The 16,387-nt window shown below is 47.3% G+C and overlaps 2 protein-coding genes across 2 annotated transcripts in view; one reads left to right on the forward strand and one right to left on the reverse strand.

Moving 5' to 3' along the window:
• Positions 1-230: 230 nt before the first annotated feature.
• Positions 231-8,904, forward strand: LOC129693694 (zinc-binding protein A33-like). Its single transcript, XM_055630478.1, has 6 exons — positions 231-647; positions 2,188-2,283; positions 4,636-4,866; positions 6,701-6,723; positions 6,818-6,927; positions 8,136-8,904. The coding sequence occupies exons 1-6, from the start codon at positions 231-233 to the stop codon at positions 8,678-8,680; spliced, it is 1,422 nt and encodes a 473-aa protein (XP_055486453.1). The 3' UTR covers positions 8,681-8,904.
• Positions 8,905-14,820: 5,916 nt separating this feature from the next.
• The window catches only part of LOC129693695 (collagen alpha-1(V) chain-like), a 39,287-nt gene continuing 37,720 nt past the window's right edge, over positions 14,821-16,387 (reverse strand). The window contains exon 18 of the mRNA XM_055630479.1: positions 14,821-15,582. Coding sequence (XP_055486454.1) covers positions 15,436-15,582 — 147 coding nt within the window. The 3' untranslated portion in view covers positions 14,821-15,435. The remainder of the gene's footprint in view (positions 15,583-16,387) is intronic.

Raw genomic sequence — 16,387 nt, forward strand, 5'->3', positions numbered from 1 at the left:
CCCATCACATCTACTCCGTCATTCCATCGTGGCTGATCTATCTTTCCCTCCAAACCCCACAACCCCTGACACCCGTTATAACCAAGAGTTAGTTAGTTAATTACACGATTCATTAAACTCGGGCCAAAAACAACCTCAGCGCACTATATACCAGGTGGAAGTAATGATGTAGATTGGTCCAAGGCGGGGATATTTAAACAGTGGGGGATAGATTGATGTAAGTAGCTTCGATGGCCCACTGCCAAGGCAATGGGGATGAACCACACGTTCTCAGCTGTCCCATTTGCCTGGAGCTTTTTGTCGACCCAGTCCTCGTCCACTGCGAGCGCAACTTCTGCCGGAGTTGCATCGTTTCCTACAGGGAGTCCCAGCAAGGATCGTTGTGTTGTCCGGAGTGTGCCCTGGATACGCTGGATCTGAGTCTACAATCCAACCGGATTTTGAAGAATGTGACTGAGCTGGTGCGGAGACTGGTCGGGCTGGAGGAGGAAGAGGGGGAGCGGGCAAACGTGTGCGACCACCACGGGGAGAGGCTGAGCCTGGTTTGCGAGACGGACGGGATGTTGGTTTGCCCCGTCTGCCGCGACTCCAAGTTCCACAAACATCACACGTTCAGGCAGCGGAGCGAGTTCATCGTCAGATGCAGGGTAATGTCGGCCGAAAACAGCGAGCGAGGGTTGTGGTTGTAATGGGTTTGGCTCGGGACAGAGTCGTAGAGAAACTAGCCCAACATTGGCCAACATATCCCGGCTACACTAACCTGCATTTGGTCCATGTTCCTCCAAACATGTCTATCCGTGTACCTGTCTGACTGTTTCTTAATTGTTGGGTTAATCCCTCTGGCTGCTTGTTCCATACACCCACCACCCTTTGTGTGGAAAAGTTACCCCTCAGATTTCTATTCAATATTTTCCCCTTCGCCTCAAACCTATGTTCTGTGGTCATCTACTCTATTCACCTACTCTGGGCAAGAGGCTCTGTGGATCAACCTAATCTATTCATCTCATAGAAACATAGAAATTAGGTGCAGGAGTAGGTCATTCGGCCCTTCGAGCCTGCACCATTCGCCATTCCATATGATCATGGCTGATCATCCAACTCAGTATCCCGTACCTGCCTTCTCTCCATACCTCCTGATCCCCTTAGCCACAAGGGCCACATCTAACTCCCTCTTAAATATAGCCAATTAACTGGCCTCAACTACTCTCTGTGGCAGAGAGTTCCAGAGATTCACCACTCTCTGTGTGAAAAAAGTTCTTCTCATCTCGGTTTTAAAGGATTTCCCCCTTATCCTTAAGCTGTGACCCCTTGTCCTGGACTTCCCCAACATCTGGAACAATCTTTAAGAAGGAACTGCAGATGCTGGAGAATCAAAGGTACACAAAAAAGCTGGAGAAACTCAGCGGGTGCAGCAGCATCTATGGAGCGAAGGAAATAGGCAACGTTTCGGGCCGAAACGTTGCCTATTTCCTTCGCTCCATAGATGCTGCTGCACCCGCTGAGTTTCTCCAGCTTTTTTGTGTACCATCGGGAACAATCTTCCTGCATGTAGCCTGTCCAACCCCTTAAGAATTTTGTAAGTTTCTATAAGATCCCCTCTCAATCTCCTAAATTCTAGAGAGTATAAACCAAGTCTATCCAGTCTTTCTTCATAAGACAGTCCTGACATCCCAGGAATCAGTCTGGTGAACCTTCTCTGCACTCCCTCTATGGCAATAACGTCCTTCCTTAGATTTGGAGACCAAAACTGTACGCAATACTCCAGGTGTGGTCTCACCAAGACCCTGCACAACTGCAGTAGAACCTCCCTGCCCCTATACTCAAATCCTTTTGCAATGAAAGCTAACATACTATTCGCTTTCTTCACTGCCTGCTGCACCTGCATGCCTACCTTCAATGACTGGTGTACCATGACACCCAGGTCTCGCTGCATCTCCCCCTTTCCCAATCGGCCACCATTTAGATAATAGTCTGCTTTCCCGTTTTTGCCACCAAAATGGATAACCTCACATTTATGAGAACATAAAACTAGGCCCAGACAGCAACCGTAATCAGGGTCGAACCTGGGTCTCTGGCGCTGCTATGCTGTGAGGCAACAACTGTACCATTGTGCTACCATGCCGCCCACTTGTGTGGTATCTCCTTCCACTTTTTACTGCTCACTCCCATTCTCTCTGTCCCCTACAGGCTCAAGGTGCTGCTCTCCTGAAGTCACTGAATCAAAAGGTGAAAGCTTTGAAACCAATTCTGATGAATCAAGAACTGGAGGTTGCTGGCACAAAGGTGAATGAGTCCCGTACACTGGAAGGCCTGTAGTCTGCAGCAGCTGCTCAGTGCACAAATTAAAAACTGGTCCTGACATGAAATGTCATTTATCCATTCCTTCCGCAGATGCTGCCTGTAGACCCGCTGAGTTCTTCCAGCACTTTGCTTTGCTCAAATTTCCAGCATTTGCAATTCCTTGTGCTCCATGAAATTGAAGAGTGGGAAGGCAGTGTCTGTGGAAAGTGTTATAGTCTTGCCCGTCCTGTTTCATTGAAGGGCCCTTGACCTGAATAGTTAGTTGTTTCTCCCCCTGAGTATAGAAGTTGGGAGATAGACACTACAAGCTGGAGTAACTCAGTGGGACTGGCAACAACTTTGGAGAGAAAGAATGGGTTGAGACTCGAAACATCACCCATTCTCCTCTCCAGAGATGCTGCCTGTCCTGTTGAGTTACTCTGGCAATTTGGGTCTATCTTTATTTTTATCCAGCAGCTGCAGTTCCTTCCTACACATATGTTGCAGTTATGACCTCCCAAAGACTTTTTCCAAAGTCTACAGAGTAATTTAGGCCATTTGGAAAAATGGGCTGAAAGATGGCAGATGGAGTTTAATGCTGATAAATGTGAGGTGCTGCACCTTGGCAGGACAAATCAAAATAGGACGTACATGGTAAATGGTAGGGAATTGAAGAATACAGTTGAACAGAGGGATCTAGGTATAACCGTGCATAGTTCCTTGAAGGTGGAATCTCATATAGATAGGGTGGTAAAGAAAGCTTTTGGTATGCTAGCCTTTATAAATCAGAGCATTGAGTATAGAAGCTGGGATATAATGTTAAAATTGTACAAGGCATTGGTGAGACCAAATCTGGTTTGCCACAGCTGTAGTAAAACATTACTATTTTCAAAAATTAAAATAATTCAAAATGTATATAAAAACAACTTCAAAACATCCTAGTACCTTGTTGGTGTCAATGTTTGCTAGTGTCATTCTTTGTTGTCTTAGTACCTGTCTTTGCATGAAATACCCTTTCTGATTATAGATGCTGGGATGTAATGTTAAAATTGTACAAGGCACTGGTGAGACCAAATCTGGAGTATGGTGTACAATTTTGGTCGCCCAATTATAGGAAGGATGTCAACAAAATAGAGAGAGTACAGAGGAGATTTACTAGAATGTTGCCTGGGTTTCAACAACTAAGTTACAGAGATAGGTTGAATAAGTTAGGTCTTTATTCTCTGGAGCGCAGAAGGTTAAGGGGGGACTTGATAGAGGTCTTTAAAATGATGAGAGGGATAGACAGAGTTGATGTGGACAAGCTTTTCCCTTTGAGAATAGGGAAGATTCAAACAACAGGACATGACTTCAGAATTAAGGGACAGAAGTTTAGGGGTAACATGAGGGGGAACTTCTTTACTCGGAGAGTGGTGGCTGTGTGGAATGAGCTTCCAGTGAAGGTGGTGGAGGCAGGTTCGTTTTTATCATTTAAAAATAAATTGGATAGTTATATGGACGGGAAGGGAATGGAGGGTTATGGTCTGAGCGCAGGTATATGGGACTAGGGGAGAATATGTGTTCGGCACGGACTTGTAGGGCCGAGATGGCTTGTTTCCGTGCTGTAAATTGTTATATGGTTATATGGTTAACATGCCGGAGTAACTCAGCAGGACAGGCAGCGTCTCAGGAGAGAAGGAATGGGTGACTTTTCAGGTCGACCCTGAATGTATGAAGTCTGAATAAAGGGCCTCGACCCGAAACGTCACCCATTCCTTCTCTCCTGAGATGTCCCACTGAGTTGCTCCAGCTTTTTGTGTCTATCTTCGAACTCTGGCAGATAGACACAAAAAGCAGGAGTAGCTCAGCAGGACAGGCAGCATCTCTGGAAAGAAGGAATGGGTGACGTGTTTGGTTGAGACCCTTCGTCAGATTAGTTGGGGTTTACGGAAACGAGATATAGATGATGATATAGAAAGATAACGAACAATGATCGAAAGATATGCAAAAAAGTAAGGATGATAAGTTATATGGTTATTTGTTATATGATAAAGGAAACGGGCCATTGTTAGCTTTTGTTGGGAGTAAACAAGAAGCTGCTGCCACTTGGGTGGGAGAGGGATAGAGAGAGAGAGGAAATGCTGGGGTTATTTGACGTTGGAGAAGTCAATATTCATACCACTGGGGTGTAAGCTGCCCAAGTGAAATACGAGTTGCTGTTCCTCCAATTTGTGTTTGTCCACCTCTGACAATGGAGGAGACCCAGTACAGAAAGTCAGTGTGGGAATGGGAAGGGGAATTAAAGTGTTTTGCAACCAGGAGATGACCTAAATTCAGCTGGACTGAATTCTAACTTGTGTGTTTTGTCCCGTTGAGGAAATGGGCTGCGATCTGATCTGCCACATTGCGGAGCAGTTCGCTGATCTGCACCAGTTTCTCCATGAAGCCGAGCAGCAGCTGACACGGACGCTGGAGTCTCAGGTGGAAATCAACCTGGCGGCGATGGATAGAAACCTGACCGGCATGCGAGCCTCTCTCCACTCCATGGAGCAGGATGTGACCAGCATCGAGACCAAGCTGCAGCAAAGTGATATGACCTCTCTCCAGGTACCGTGTCCTTACTTGGGGAAACGCAAGGGACTGCAGGTGCTAGTTTGCAAAGCACAGTGCTGGAGTAACTGGGGTTCAGGGGTAAACACATAGAAACATAGAAATTAGGTGCAGGAGTAGAGGCCATTCGGCCCTTCGAGCCTGCACCATTCGCCATTCAATATGATCATGGCTGATCATCCAACTCAGTATCCCGTACCTGCCTTCTCTCCATACCCCCTGATCCCTTTAGCCACAAGGGCCACATCTAACTCCCTCTTAAATATAGCCAATGAACTGTGTGGCCTCAACTACCCTCTGCGGCAGAGAGTTCCAGAGACTCACCACTCTCTGTGTGAAAAAAGTTCTTCTCATCTCGGTTTTAAAGGATTTCCCCCTTATCCTTAAGCTGTGACCCCTTGTCCTGGACTTCCCCAACATCGGGAGCAATCTTCCTGCATCTAGCCTGTCCAACCCCTTAAGAATTTTGTAAGTTTCTATAAGATCCCCTCTCAATCTCCTAAATTCTAGAGAGTATAAACCAAGTCTATCCAACATCTCTGGAGAGAAGGAATGGGTACCGTTTTGTGTCTGAAGAAGGGTCTCGACCTGAAACGTCACCCATTCCTTCTCTCCAGAGATGCTGCCTGTCCTGCTGAGTTACTCCAGCATTTTGTGTCTATACCCCTCCAGGTATAATGTCTTTGCTATGGAATGGAATGCTATGCTGAGGAAGGACATTATTGCCATAGAGGGAGTGCAGAGAAGGTTCACCAGACTGATTCCTGGGATGTCAGGACTGTCTTATGAAGAAAGACTGGATAGACTTGGTTTATACTCTCTAGAATTTAGGAGATTGAGAGGGGATTTATAGAAACTTACAAAATTCTTAAGGGGTTGGACAGGCTAGATGCAGGAAGATTGCTCCCGATGTTGGGGAAGTCCAGGACAAGGGGTCACAGCTTAAGGATAAGGGGGAAATCCTTTAAAACCGAGATGAGAAGAACTTTTTTCACACAGAGTGGTGAATCTCTGGAACTCTCTGCCACAGAGGGTAGTTGAGGCCAGTTCATTGGCTATATTTAAGAGGGAGTTAGATGTGGCCCTTGTGGCTAAGGGGATCAGAGGGTATGGAGAGAAGGCTGGTACGGGATACTGAGTTGGATGATCAGCCATGATCATATTGAATGGCAGTGCGGGCTCGAAGGGCCGAATGGCCTACTCCTGCACTTAATTTCTATGTTTCTATGAAATACAAGGGACTGTAGATGCTGGTTTACAAAACACAGTGCTGGAGTAATTCAACAAGTCAGGGGCAGCATCTCTGGAGGGTATGGGTGGGCGATGACTGAGTCCGGGACCCTTTCACTAACCCTCGGGATAGTACCTAGTGTGCCACAGTGGTGGGCTGCTGCCTTACAGCGGCAGGGATGTAGGTTTAATCCTGACTACGGCTGCTGTCTGTATGGAGTTCGCATGTTCTCCTCACGACCCTGTGGGTTTCCTCCAGGTGCCCTGGTTCCCTCCCACCATCCAAAGACGTGCAGATTTATAGTTTGATTGGCAAAGATTGGTCAAGTCAAGTCAACTTGGATAGAAGACGTGCCAGAGAAGGTAGTTGAGGCAGGGACTATCTCAACATTTTAGAAACTGGTGGACAGGTAGAAGGTTTAGAGGGATATTGGCCAAACGTGGGGAGATGAGATCAATGTAGCCTGGGACATTTTGGCCGGTGTGGGTGGGTTGGGACAAAGGGCCTGTTTCCACACTGTATCACTCTGACTCTAACTCTCCCTGTTCTTTGTCCGCCCTCCGGCTGCAAAAAGACTTGCGTTATTCTTTGCTCTTCAAGGAGATCACCTGTTGGAGGCACCGGTAAGCATTTCATTATTGAACCATTGTAATAGTTCTCCATTCCCGCATCAGAGGTCGGAATACAACGGATTGGTAACACCGTTGTTATCCGCAGGTTCCCTGGAAAAATTCCGAAAGTTATATCAAGGAACATCTGCCTAGGAACATTCAAGGGACCTTTACAATACAAACTATGGAGAGAAATGCAGAGTTTCATCCGTCCAGGTAAATGAAAGACATTTTCCTCGTGTTCATGTATTTCGCATGCTAAGACCCTCCGTGACGTGCATGGGTTTTCTCCAAGATCTTTGGGTCCTCCAAAGAAATACAAAGAAATGGGAATAGTGCCGGAGGATTGGCGTACTGCGCATGTTGTTCCATTGTTTCAAAAGGGGTCTAAGAGTAAACCTAGCAATTATAGACCTGTTAGTTTGACGTCAGTGGTGGGCAAATTAATGGAAAGGATACTTAGAGATAATATACATAAGCATCTGGATAAACAGGGTCTGATTAGGAACAGTCAACATGGATTTGTGCCTGGAAGGTCGTGTTTGACTAATCTTCTTGAATTTTTTGAAGAGATTACTCGGGAAATTGATGAGGGTAAAGCAGTGGATGTTGTATATATGGACTTCAGTAAGGCCTTTGACAAGCTGTGACCCCTTGTCCTGGACTTCCCCAACATCGGGAGCAATCTTCTTGCATCTAGCCTGTCCAACCCCTTAAGAATTTTAGGTACACAAAAAAGCTGGAGAAACTCAGCGGGTGCAGCAGCATCTATGGAGACTGATCGGGGGCGGGGACAAGAAAGGAAAAAAGAGGAGGAGCCCGAAGGCTGGGGGATGGGAGGAGACAGCAGGGGGACTGAGGAAGGGGAGGAGACAGCAAGGACTAACAAAATTGGGAGAATTCGATGTTCATGCCCCCAGGATGCAGACTCTCCAACACCTCTTCTCTCCGGAGACAGTTTCACAACCTCCTCTCTAACAGGAGTCTGCATCCTGGGGGCATGAACATCGAATTCTCCCAATTTTGTTAGTCCTTGCTGTCTCCTCCCCTTCCTCAGCCCCCCTGCTGTCTCCTCCCATCCCGCAGCCTTCGGGCTCCTCCTCCTTTTTCCTTTCTTGTCCCCGCCCCAGATCAGTCTGAAGAAGGGTTTCGGCCCGAAACGTTGCCTATTTCCTTCGCTCGATAGATGCTGCTGCACCCGCTGAGTTTCTCCAGCTTTTTTGTGTACCTTCGGTTCTCCAGCATCTGCAGTTCCTTCTTAAACCCTTAAGAATTTTGTAAGTTTCTATAAGATCCCCTCTCAATCTCCTAAATTCTAGAGAGTATAAACCAAGTCTATCCAGTCTTTCTTCATAAGACAGTCCTGACATCCCAGGAATCAGTCTGGTGAACTGGTAAACATGAAGTTATCAACTTTATTTCAGCTCCTGCTGCCTTGACACTGGACCCTCAAACGGCAAACCCATGGCTCCTGCTCTCCGAGAACTTGGCCAGTGTGATGGTGACGGAGGACAAGCTGGTTGTCCCCGATGACCCAGCAAGGTTCGATATCTGCGTCTCTGTCTTGGCTGCAGAAGGGTTTGTGGACGGCACTCACTATTGGGAGGTGGAGGTGGCGGGAAAGTCCAAATGGTATGTGGGAGTGGCCAGGGAGTCCATCAGCAGGAAGGGTGACATTACACTGAAACCAGAGAATGGATACTTGACACTGTCCCTGAGCAATGGGAACGAGTACTGTGCCCTCACCTCCCCAAACCCCATCCCACTGCCCATAATGAAGCAGCCACAAACGATCGGAGTCTACCTGGATTACAAGGGAGGCCAAGTATCCTTTTACGATGCCGGTGACCTGTCCCATCTCTACACCTTCACGGAGACATTCACGGAGAGAATATTTCCTTTCTTTTGTCCCTGTTTGAATGACACTGGAGACAATAGTGCTCCCCTCTCAATAAGAGTGTTCCATTAACTGGCTGCACTAGATCTGATCAGATCAGAATGTCTGTATTCAACATGTTGCCCGACAGGATGATGGGTTGTGAGGAGAGGAATGAGCTTCGAATTGTCCGAATCTAACCGTTTGTGGCCTGTTCAATGTTTATTGAAGCAAAGATTTGTACAATTGAACTGTTGTCTACTTGTGCCCGTATAGGGTGAGTCCTATAATGTGTTAATAAATGCTGGGCAAACAGCGACTTTGTGTTTCTTTATCTCTTCAAATGTTTCAGTCGCTTGGTATCACAGCCCAAGTCAACAAAATAGAGAGAGTACAGAGGAGATTTACTAGAATGTTGCCTGGGTTTCAGCAACTAAGCTACAGAGATAGGTTGAACAAGTTAGGGCTTTATTCTTTGGAGCGCAGAAGGTTAAGGGGGGACTTGATAGAGGTCTTTAAACTGATGAGAGGGATAGACAGAGTTGATGTGGACAAGCTTTTCCCTTTGAGAATAGGGAAGATTCAAACAAGGGGACATGACTTGAGAATTAAGGGACTGAAGTTTAGGGGTAATATGAGGGGGAACTTCTTTACTCAGAGAGTGGTAGCGGTGTGGAATGAGCTTCCAGTGGAAGTGGTGGAGGCAGGTTCATTGGTATAATTTAAAAATAAATTGGATAGGCATATGGATGAGAAGGGAATGGAGGGTTATGGTATGAGTGCAGGCAGGTGGGACTAAGGGAAAAAAAGTTGTTCGGCACGGACTTGTAGGGTCGAGATGGCCTGTTTCCATGCTGGAATTGTTATATGGTTATATGATTAGATACAGGATACTGAGTTATATGGTTATTGAATGTATTTAAGGCAGAGATCGATAGTTTTTATTTAGTCCGGGTGTCACCGGTTATGGGAAGAAGGCAGGTAAATGGGGTTAGGAGGAAGTGATAGATCACCCACGATTGAATGGCGGAGTAGACCTGATGGGCCGAATGGCCTAATTCTGCTCCTATCTCCTATCCCCGATGACCTAATAAACTTATCAATGGTTATAGCGGTTTGGAAATTATCGGGAGTCTCCTAAATCCCAAATCGGGCACAGTGGGACAGTGAGAGATTAACAAGGGGAGGAAAGTGTCCCTTCAAAGATCTACCCTGTTCAGCACATCTAGCAAGAAGAGCCCTCTTGTTTAAAATCTGCTGGGAGAAATCATGCCTTTATTTATTATCGCATATATAATTTTTTTAATGCATAACAGTTTAAAGAAACATTCAATAAATTAGTGTTTAAGAAGGAACTGCAGGTGCTGGAGAATTGAAGGTACACAAAAAAGCTGGAGAAACTCAGCGGGTGCAGCAGCATCTATGGAGCGAAGGAAATAGGCAACATTTCGGGCCGAAACCCTTCTTCAGACTGATTGGGGGCGGGGACAAGAAAGGAAACAGGAGGAGGAGCCCGAAGGCTAGGGATGGGAGGAGACAGCAGGGGGGGCTGAGGAAGGGGAGGAGACAGCAAGGACTAACAAAATTGGGAGAATTCGATGTTCATGCCCCCAGGATGCAGACTCCCCAAGCGGAATATGAGGTGCTGTTCCTCCAATTTCCGGTGCTGCTCGCTGTGGCCATGGAGGAGACCCAGGACAGAGAGGTCGGAGACGGAGTGGGAGGGGGAGTTGAAGTGCTGAGCCACCGGGAGGTCAGCTTGGTTATTGCGGACCGAGCGGAGGTGTTCGGCGAAACGATCGCCCAACCTCCGCTTGGTCTCACCGATATAGATCTGCTGACATCTAGAGCAGCGGACGCAATAGATGAGGTTGGAAGAGATGCAGGTAAACCTCTGTCGCAGCTGGAACGATTGATTGGGTCCTTGAACGGAGTCGAGGGGGGAGGTAAAGGGACAAGTGTTGCATTTCTTGCGGTTGCAAGGGAAAGTGCCCGGGGTGGGGGTGGTATGAGAGGGAAGGGAAGAATTGACAAGGGAGTTATGGAGGGAGCGGTCTTTGCGGAAGGCAGATATGGGGGGAGATGGGAAGATGTGGCGAGTGGTGGGTCACGTTGGAGGTGGTGAAACTGACGGAGGATTACTTTTTGTATGTGACGGCTGGTGGGGTGAAAGGTGAGGACTAGGGGGACTCGGCCCTTGTTGCGAGTGGGGGGATGGGGAGAGAGAGCAGTGTTGCGGGGTATGGAAGGGACCCTGGTGCGGGCCTCATTTATGGTGGAGGAGGGGAACCCCCGTTCCCTGAATAATGAGGACATTTCAGATGTCCTGGTGTGGAACGCCTCTTATTTCTAAAGAAGCAGGAGACATAAATGCCAAAATAAATCTAAAGAAAGCGTTGTGAACTGGTGGCGGAAGGAAATTATTCGTATTACACCTATTCAGTCCACGTTTACCCAATATAGGTTCATTACTCATGTAGTCTTGCCAATGTTGTCTGGTTAAATAGGTAACAGTGGCTGGTTTGTGCACTGCAATATGATGGCGTAAATGTTCACTAGTATTGATTATTGATTAATAGGATCTGTAGAAACATAGAAACAAAACATTCTCAAGGGACTGGACAGGCTAGATGTAGGAAAAATGTCCCCGATGTTGTGGAGGGGTGGGGGTGTCCAGAACCAAGGGGTCACAGTTTAAAAATATGGGGTAGGGCATTTAGGACTGAGCTGAGGTAAAATGTTTTCCCCTCGAGAGTTGTGAATCTGTGGAATTCTCTGCCACAGAAGGCAGTGGAGGCCAATTCACTGGATGTATTCTGGATTCTCCAGTGCTTCTACGCAGCGGCGGTGGAAAGCATCTTGTCCGGGAACATTCCCATCTGGTTTGGGAATTGCTCTGCCAAGGACAAGAAGGCTCTGCAGAGAGTAGTGCGTTCGACCGAACGCACTATGGGACCTTCACTCGCCCCCGTGCAGGAACTATAAAACAGGAGGTGCAACTCCAGAGCAAACAAAATCATGGGAGACCCCTTCCACCCCTGCAACGGACTGTTCCAGCTGCTACGGTCAGGCAAACGCCTCCGTTGCCATGCGGTGAGAACGGAGAGGTTGAGAAGGAGTTTCTTCCCAGAGGCAATTCGGACTGTAAACGCCTATCTCACCAGGGACTAACTCTACTGAACGTTTTTCCTTCCATTATTTATTATGTAAAAGAATATGTGTGTTATGATTGTGTTTATACTTTGTTTGGTTGTTTTGTTGTTTGTCTTTTGCACAAAAGTCCGCGAGCATTGCCACTTTCATTTCACTGCACATCTCGTATGTGTATGTGACAAATAAACTTGACTTGACTTGAAAAAGAGAGAGCTTGATTTAGCTCTTGGGACTAACGGAATCAAGGGATATGGGGAGAAGGCAGGAAGGGGTATTGGTTTTGGATGACCAGCCATGATCACCTGGAATGGTGGTGCTGGCTTGAAGGGCCGAATGGCCTACACCTGCACCTATTTTCAATATTTCTATATTACAGGGAGATTGAAACAAGATACTGAAAAGAGAAAATAGAGGTAAAACTCCGCAGATCAGGCAGCATCTGTGGAAAGCGGAGAAGAGTTAATGTTTCATGTCTGTGCCCTTACATGCTGATCTGACCAAGGTCACAGACCTAAGATGCTGATTGCTTTTTCTCACCGCAGGTGCTGCCTGACTTACCGTGTGTTTCCAGCAGTTTACATTTTTAAATTTCAGATTTCCATTCATCTGCATTTTAGTTTAGTTTAGAGATACAGCGTGGTAACTGGCCCACCGAGTCAATGCCCACCCTGCACTAACACTATCCGACACACACCAGGGATAATTCACATTTATACCAAGACAATTAGCCTGCAAATCTGTACGTCTGTGGAGTGTGGGAGTAAACTGAAGATCTCGGAGAAAACCCACGTGGTCACAGAGAGAATATACAGTTCGGTGGGCGGCGCGACTCTCGTCAGCAGCGGCCTCTGCAGCCCGTCTGCGTTTTTATTATTTTTTTGTCTATGTTTCTATGTAGTTTTTGTTATTTTTTGTTGGGGTGTGTGTGTGTGGGGGGGGGGGTGGGGGTGGGGGTGGGATGGAGGGGGTAACTTTTAATTCTCTCACTGCACGGGAGACCCGACCTTTACTTTGTCGGGTCTCCGTTGTCGTTGGGGCTGCAACGAGGAGCGGCCTCCAACAGGAGAAGACCGGGGGCTCTGGTGCCGACGACTCACCTCACCATCGCGGAGCTGGCCGAGGCCGGAGCAGTGGTGGAGCGCTGCTGCTGCTGCAGCCCGACCTCCGGAGATTCAGAGGCTGCATCTGCGGGTCTGGCGGACGGCGGCACCAGGAGCCCGCGAGTCCCTGGAGGGAGACCGCTTTGCAGGGCTCCCGCAACGGCGACTTCTCCCGCCCGAGTTGCGGGGTTGAAGAGCTCCTGGAGCGGGGCCTTACAGCACCGCCCCGCGCGGCTTGGAATGGCCATGGGACTCTGCGAGCGCACGCCGGGGGCTCTAACACCAAGACCTGGTGTGCGACCTTGCATCACCCGGCGTGGCTTTAATGGCCGCGGGACAATTGCCATAGCCAGCCGGGGGGGCTTGACTTTGACTCTGACATCGGGGGGGGGGGGGGGGGGGGGGGAGAGTGCAGTGGAGAGATAAGTTTTTTTGGCCTTCCATCACAGCAATGTGATGGATGTTTATGTAAATTATGTTGTGTCTTGGGTCTATTTGTTTGTAATGTATGGCTGCAGAAACACAGCATTTCGTTTGGACCTCAAGGGGTCCAAATGACAAATAAATTGAATTGAATTGAATTGAATACAGACAGCACCCGCAGTCAGGATTGAACCTGGGTTTGTGGTGCTCCGAGGCAGCAATTCTACCGCTGGTCCACCGTGACATCCCGTTCTAAAGCGGATACTCAATTTCACCTCCACTGCTTGGAAGTAGCAAACGAAAACTAACAAAGAAAGAGAGGCAGGCAGTGCGATGTTGGTGATTTTCGATCTATTCAAAGATTCGCTCGACTGAGACAGAAACAGTACAGTACAGTGAGTGCTCTGACACGCAACTACAGATAACCTCAGAGGGAGGAGTGGGGGGTACATTGCACGCAGATCCACATCCGTGGAAGCGCGCAATTGCCAGGGACCTGAAATCTGTAAATGCGGGATTGTGCAAATAACTATAACCATATAACAATTACAGCACGGAAACAGGCCATCTCGGCCCTACAAGTCCGTGCCGAACAACTTTTTTTCCCTTAGTCCCACCTGCCTGCACTCATACCATAACCCTCCATTCCCTTCTCATCCATATGCCTATCCAATTTATTTTTAAATTATACCAATGAACCTGCCTCCACCACTTCCACTGGAAGCTCATTCCACACCGCTACCACTCTCTGAGTAAAGAAGTTCCCCCTCATATTACCCCTAAACTTCTGTCCCTTAATTCTGAAGTCATGTCCTCTTGTTTGAATCTTCCCTATTCTCAATGGGAAAAGCTTGTCCACGTCAACTCTGTCTATCCCTCTCATCATTTTAAAGACCTCTATCAGGTCCCCCCTTAACCTTCTGCGCTCCAGAGAATAAAGACCTAACTTATTCAACCTATCTCTGTAACTTAGTTGTTGAAACCCAGGCAACATTCTAGTAAATCTCCTCTGTACTCTCTCTATTTTGTTGACATCCTTCCTATAATTGGGCGACCAAAATTGTACACCATACTCCAGATTTGGTCTCACCAATGCCTTGTACAATTTTAACATTACATCCCAGCTTCTATACTCAATGCTCTGATTTATAAAGGCTAGCATACCAAAAGCTTTCTTTACCACCCCTATCTATATGAGATTCCACCTTCAAGGAACTATGCACGGTTATACCCAGATCCCTCTGTTCAACTGAATTCTTCAATTCCCTACCATTTACCATGTACGTCCTATTTTGATTTGTCCTGCCAAGGTGTAGCACCTCACATTTATCAGCATTAAACTCCATCTGCCATCTTTCAGCCCTGCCAGGGAGGAGAAGAAGGGTGGGCGAGAGGTGGGCGGGAGCAGGAGAGGGAGAGAGAGAGAGAAGGTGACTTCAGGAGAACATGCAGCAGTGAGAGTGCATCAATGGCAAGAGAGAAGGAAGCAGATGATTGAGAAAGAGAGATAGAAAAAGCACCAGCCACCTTCCTATACAGAAAAGTAACACGACAAGCGGCAATTTATAGATATATTTTACATTAGAAATAACAAATACTTACAAACATATAATAACACTCTGAGCACCTTTTCATAGGAGTAAATATAATATTGGAGCACCATATTTACTAGTAAAGCTTCACAGACTTAATTATTCTTTTATTTGCTGTTTGGTTCAATTTTATGGCAAGTGAACGAATTAAATAATATCGTCTTTCTCTTTTGTGCTGTGGTTTTTTTTTTTATATTACAATCTATGGAGAACATTTTTAATTAAAAAAAAAAAGGAATATTTCTCTTCTGGCTGCGTTCCTTCATAAAAATATATCACTCAGCGCCAAACCAGGCCACTACCTCCAGAGGGAAACTGGTGGTAAAGGGTGATGGAGGATGAGGGGAGGAGGTTGCAGTTGATGGTACAACATTTTTGCTGTGTTGCGCTTTGCGTCACGTAAGTAACTGTTCTTCTGGTCTTCTGTAAGGTGAGCAAAGCGAGCCTGTGGTGCCTTCCGTTCCTCGAGTCGAACAGGGGTAAGAAGAGGGAGGGGGGTGGGGAGTCAGCGGGCGGAGGTGGCGCTAGTCATGGCTGTTCCGGTTGGTTGTGGGGGGGGCATTGGGCGGGCGGCTGAGATTTAGCCCTGGAAACAAACAGGTCCCACATCGAAGCCGAACTTCTGGTTGGGCTCGGCGAAGTCACTGAACAGCACGTCCACAAAGGGCATCTGTTCGACCTGCGGAGTGTTGATCTCCAGAACAGTCTTGTCACTGCCTTTCCTCAGCTGGCCGGAGAAAAGAAAGATACACTAATTAATTCACAGCAAAGCACCAGGAACAGCATCTTATATTCTGCTTTGGTACACGGCATTGGGGGTTCAGTATTGATGTGGATGGCAAACAGGAAGCAAAGAGTAGGAGTAAACGGGTCCTTTTCACAATGGCAGGCAGTGACTAGTGGGGTACCGCAAGGCTCAGTGCTGGGACCCCAGCTATTTACAATATATATTAATGATCTGGATGAGGGAATTGAAACATAGAAACATAGAAATTAGGTGCAGGAGTAGGCCATTCGACCCTTCCAGCCTGCACCATTCGCCATTCAATATGATCATGGCTGATCATCCAACTCAGTATCCCATACCTGCCTTCTCTCCATACCCCCTAATCCCCTTAGCCACAAAGGCCACATCTAACTCCCTCTTAAATATAGCCAATGAACTGGCCTCAACTACCCTCTGTGGCAGAGAGTTCCAGAGATTCACCACTCTCTGTGTGAAAAAGGTTCTCCTCATCTCGGTTTTAAATGATTTCCCCCTTTTCACAATGGCAGGCAGTGACTAGTGGGGCACCGCAAGGCTCAGTGCTGGGACCCCAGCTATTTACTACATATATTAATGATCTGGATGAGGGAATTGGAGGCAATATCTCCAAGTTTGCGGATGACTCTAAGCTGGGGGGCAGTGTTAGCTGTGAGGAGGATGCTAGGAGACTGCAAGGTGACTTGGATAGGCTGGGTGAGTGGGCAAATGTTTGGCAGATGCAGTATAATGTGGATAAATGTGAGGTTATCCATTTTGGTGGCAAAAA

Source organism: Leucoraja erinacea, unplaced genomic scaffold (genome assembly GCF_028641065.1).
Source record: "Leucoraja erinacea ecotype New England unplaced genomic scaffold, Leri_hhj_1 Leri_392S, whole genome shotgun sequence".
NCBI classification, from domain to species: domain Eukaryota; kingdom Metazoa; phylum Chordata; class Chondrichthyes; order Rajiformes; family Rajidae; genus Leucoraja; species Leucoraja erinaceus.